At 50.4% G+C, this 4,039-nt stretch overlaps 1 protein-coding gene across 1 annotated transcript; it reads right to left on the bottom strand.

Moving 5' to 3' along the window:
* Window positions 1–91: 91 nt before the first annotated feature.
* Window positions 92–2,388, bottom strand: COCCADRAFT_31501 (uncharacterized protein; the record flags this gene model as incomplete). The annotated part of the gene is made up of 4 exons (XM_007720684.1): window positions 92–232; window positions 460–1,237; window positions 1,529–2,166; window positions 2,215–2,388. The coding sequence occupies 4 exons, from the start codon at window positions 2,386–2,388 to the stop codon at window positions 92–94; spliced, it is 1,731 nt and encodes a 576-aa protein (XP_007718874.1).
* Window positions 2,389–4,039: the final 1,651 nt, after the last annotated feature.

Below are 4,039 nucleotides of genomic sequence, written 5' to 3'. Positions count from 1 at the left end.
AACGAACCCGTGTAATTAACGAACCCGTGAGGTACGTTATATTATCAAATATAGCTATTAAAGTCACTACAGACATGTGCTTTATCATAGACTACACCTTCATCTCAACACCAGCGCTTAAACTTTTCCTCAGCCGCTCCCAAAGCTCCTCGTGCCTAGAAGACCTAGCAGCGTGTTCTACTATGAAATTGCCAGCGACGGCAGTGATAAGTGCCCCCAGATCTAGGAGCATCTGCATAAGTCCTAGCGCGGTGCTGCCGATTTCCATAGGTGCGACTTGCAGCAGCATGTTGCGCAGTCTTGGGAAATGGTACCCTCAGCATTCAAACCGGCTCCGATTTCAACCAGCAGCTGTATGATTTTGACGAGGTCCCCGATCGAGGGCCCTCTGTCGCCCTTGGTGGACCTATTCTACGGATACCGATCTCACGAGAGGAATGACAATCTAGATTTGCCTACCGTGGGATTATACATGGCCACATTCGCAAGCTGGAAATCTTCCCGCACCTCCCTCCTCAGTTCCGCCTGATGGAGATCACGGATTCGGCCGACGGCCTTGTGCAGTGGCGCGCCGTAGTACATGTCTTCGAAGGTGACATCGTCGCTGTGATCGAGCAGTGATTCCGCCAGATTTAGGTTGTCCTTGCTCACAGCGCCATGCAGCATAGTTTCGCCTTTGTCGTACTTAAAGTTGATCAGGCCAACTTGCGGGAGACAGCCTAGCACAAGCTGAATCCCTGCTTCTGGCCGTGAAAAGTCGAGATCCGTGGGTATCTGCAGCCAGTGGCCTTGGCAAGCATGACTCTTTATGAATTCCAGTGGACGGAGAAGCTTGTCTGAGAAACCTTGTACTAAGGCTAGACCGAAGGCGTGGTAATCGCAGTGGCCTTTGTCGTAGGGATCTGCACCTCCTTGGAGAAGTTGAAGAAAGATTCCCGTAGATATGTTACGGAGAATGCCCGCTTCAATGGCAGACTCATCGCATCCCTTAAATTTCGGATCCGCCCCCGCTTCAAGCAGATAGTGGATCGTCGACTTGAAGTCAGACCCAGGATGTTGCGTGTTGGGCTCGTCATGTGAGAATGCTGCCCCATCGCCTTGTGCCATGACGGGAGGGTTCCCGAAAACCTCCCCCAGTATTCTTCTGTTGTTATTGTGCGGATCCATCCTCGTTTTGGGATTTGCCCCGTGCTCCAGCAGCAGCTCCACCGTGACCGCCTGGCCGTTTCTCGTGCTCCTGAACAGTAAAGGTTACAACGACTTTATTATGTGTAACCACGCCCCGAAGTCCAATGAATGGCCCGCTATGTTCCTTATCGAGAAGCGATGGCCAGAACCAAGGGCGTGTATTCGACGCATATCGATTCAAACCTGCTAGTTTGCTTGTCGGTGCCCCGGTCGGACAGGGAGCCAATGGCCTCAAGATGAGTGACGTCAACAAGTGAGAGCAACCTATCAATAACTTTCTTGTGCACGCTCCATGGGATCGTAATCCCTCCTCTTCTAAAATAGGCGTGGATGTACTTACCACTGATCGCTCCCAACGCTAACCCACATAGAAAGGCAATGAAGGGCGATAATCCCCATCCCATTCATGGCATCCACATTGTATATCTTCTCATTCAGAGAGTTTATGAGCCTCACATCCCATGATTTGCAGGCCATGTGGAGTGTCATATTTCCATCGTTGTCGAGAGCGTCGAGCGAGGCACCTCGGGAGAGGGGAAGCCAACACAGCTCAACATTTGCATCGTCGTCAACGGATACCCCTCCCGCTCCACATTCGAGTAAGATATATAAAGTCGTACTACCCTTCTTATCCAACGCATTGGCATCAACCAATTTACAATCTATTGGACGCTTAATCATCATTCTGTCGCTTCCCATGCACGTCATGTGCAGAGGCGTCATATCCCTTTCATCCGCAGCAATGATATACAGGCCCGCTGCGAGCGGTGCATCTAATATGCGACCTTGACCATTACAAAGGGCGAACTGTAGATATGTGAGACCCCCAGAGGCTATGCTGTCCCGACTCGAATCTAGCCTCAGATCCCGACTGAGACGCAGCAGCGTCTCTGCCATTGCGTAATTCCCTTCCTCGATAGCATTGTGCAGCATCCGCTTCCGAAACGATTTTAACGGCGACTTGCAGCGCTCGACACCCTAGAAGCCGAAGTTGGCTTTCAACATGGCGCGCCAGAGGTCACGGACCGGCGGCTCTTCGGCCCAGATAGTACCTGTACCGGCGAGGTCGGCGTCGTATGCGTCACGGATTTCGTCCAGGTGGAAGGCCTCAGCGTCGCCTAGTAGAGAACTAAAGGTGAACAAATCTTCCACCTTTGCCGTGTGACTGAGGGAGCTTGTTTCTTTGTGAAGGGAGGCCATGGTTGATTTTGCTTGGGACACAGTGAGGGCTTTGACGGAGATGTTCTTGGTGCTGCTCATCGAAGACAGATTTTGAGGCTGGGAATTCTGATTTATGTGGTGAAATAAGAGGTCGATACAGTTTTCGTAATGGGCCAAGATGGCCTAATGCAGTGCTGTTCAGTCGTTGCGGTCCGCTCGATAGGAGTCTACACCGTGGTCCGGGAGCGTGGATATGGCTCGTTCAAGGCCTTTGAATACTGCCCAAAGGAGGGGAGTCGAATGTGAGGCGTCAGGAGCACTCACTGATGCGCCGGCTTAGAGTAAGGCGTGAACAATTACGTGGTGGCCTATGAACCCTGCTTCTTAGATCGGTGTCCAAACATGGGAGTCGGGAGCATTAATATCAAAGAGCGCCTAGGGATTGGCTTTCAGCAGGTCATGAGCTAGCTCCGAGAAACCCTAGTAGGGAGCCACATTCAATGGTAACTCGGAACGGGGTATGTCACGGAACACATAGGTTGTAACGTACAGCTCTCCATGCGATGTGATATGTAAGACCTGCCACGAGGCTCCTCGCAGAGGATTATCTTGGAGGAAGTTCCTAAGTTTCGCACAGCTTTGCTTTTCTACCGCCCTGGCGTGGTAGTTGATGAAATGCGTAGCGTAATCGAGGAAGGGAAGTGTTGGAGCCTGTGCTGTAAGTCACCGAATTTTTTTTTAGCCAGAACTTTCGCGTATTGGCTTGATAAATAAATATGGTAGATGAATCCGCGTTATCCACAGGGTTGACTTGAACTAATTAACGATATCCGTTGCCAGTACGAAATTCATGGCGGTTCCATGCACCATGCCTGGAATGCGATCGGTATAGACAGAGCGACCAAACTAAGGCAGCAGGATAGAAGCGGCCTATCAATCTCCTCCTCCTTATTCTTTGTGGACAGTGCCTGTAGCAATTCCTGGAGTTTCAGGGGCCGTTTGGCATAGCAGATCCACACCATGACCTTGGCTGCCAGCGTTTTGCGGTCAGCGATTTGCGGCCAGTGTTTTGTTTGGCGATACGCTCTATCGTTCTTCCACATGACTCTTTGTAATCAGCGGGCGGCGACTCGAGAGCTTGGCGAATCTTTTTAATGGTAGCAAGGCTAATTACGTGGTAAATGTTCAGCCGTGCTACCAGGAAACACCCGTCGATGTGATCAATCACTGGAGAGGTCAGGTCGGATTCGAAGGACTGCAGCATGAGATCGTAGTTGACTTCGCTTTCTTCTTGTAACTAGGATGTCAACATGCGACCACTTATCGAAATGCTTGCGAATATGGATAGGTCGCGTGAGGAAGCGGAGACTTTCAAGCCGGTCTCTGATAGCTTTGACATTAGCTTTGCCGGTTTCACTAGGAAGAGATATTCCTCAAGGCCGTCTAGAACTGCGTATGCCACTGATATGTTGTTGATAGCAATTAATATGATATCGGTAATCTCACCAGGAAGGGGGGAGGGGGGGAATTGGTTAACTTCTCCTCGTTCGACAGGTTAACAACATAATACGGTACAGGGCCATCTTAGTCCAAGAGTCAATAGAACTCCAAAAGCAACTTCAGTACAAGAGGCGCTGGAAATAGCAAGAAATCTAGTAATCCAAGCAGCTAATCTAGCTGAAAACAACCC

This window comes from Bipolaris zeicola (genome assembly GCF_000523435.1).
Source record: "Bipolaris zeicola 26-R-13 unplaced genomic scaffold scaffold_572, whole genome shotgun sequence".
Lineage (NCBI taxonomy): Eukaryota > Fungi > Ascomycota > Dothideomycetes > Pleosporales > Pleosporaceae > Bipolaris > Bipolaris zeicola.
This window is presented reverse-complemented; position numbering and strand designations above follow the sequence as displayed.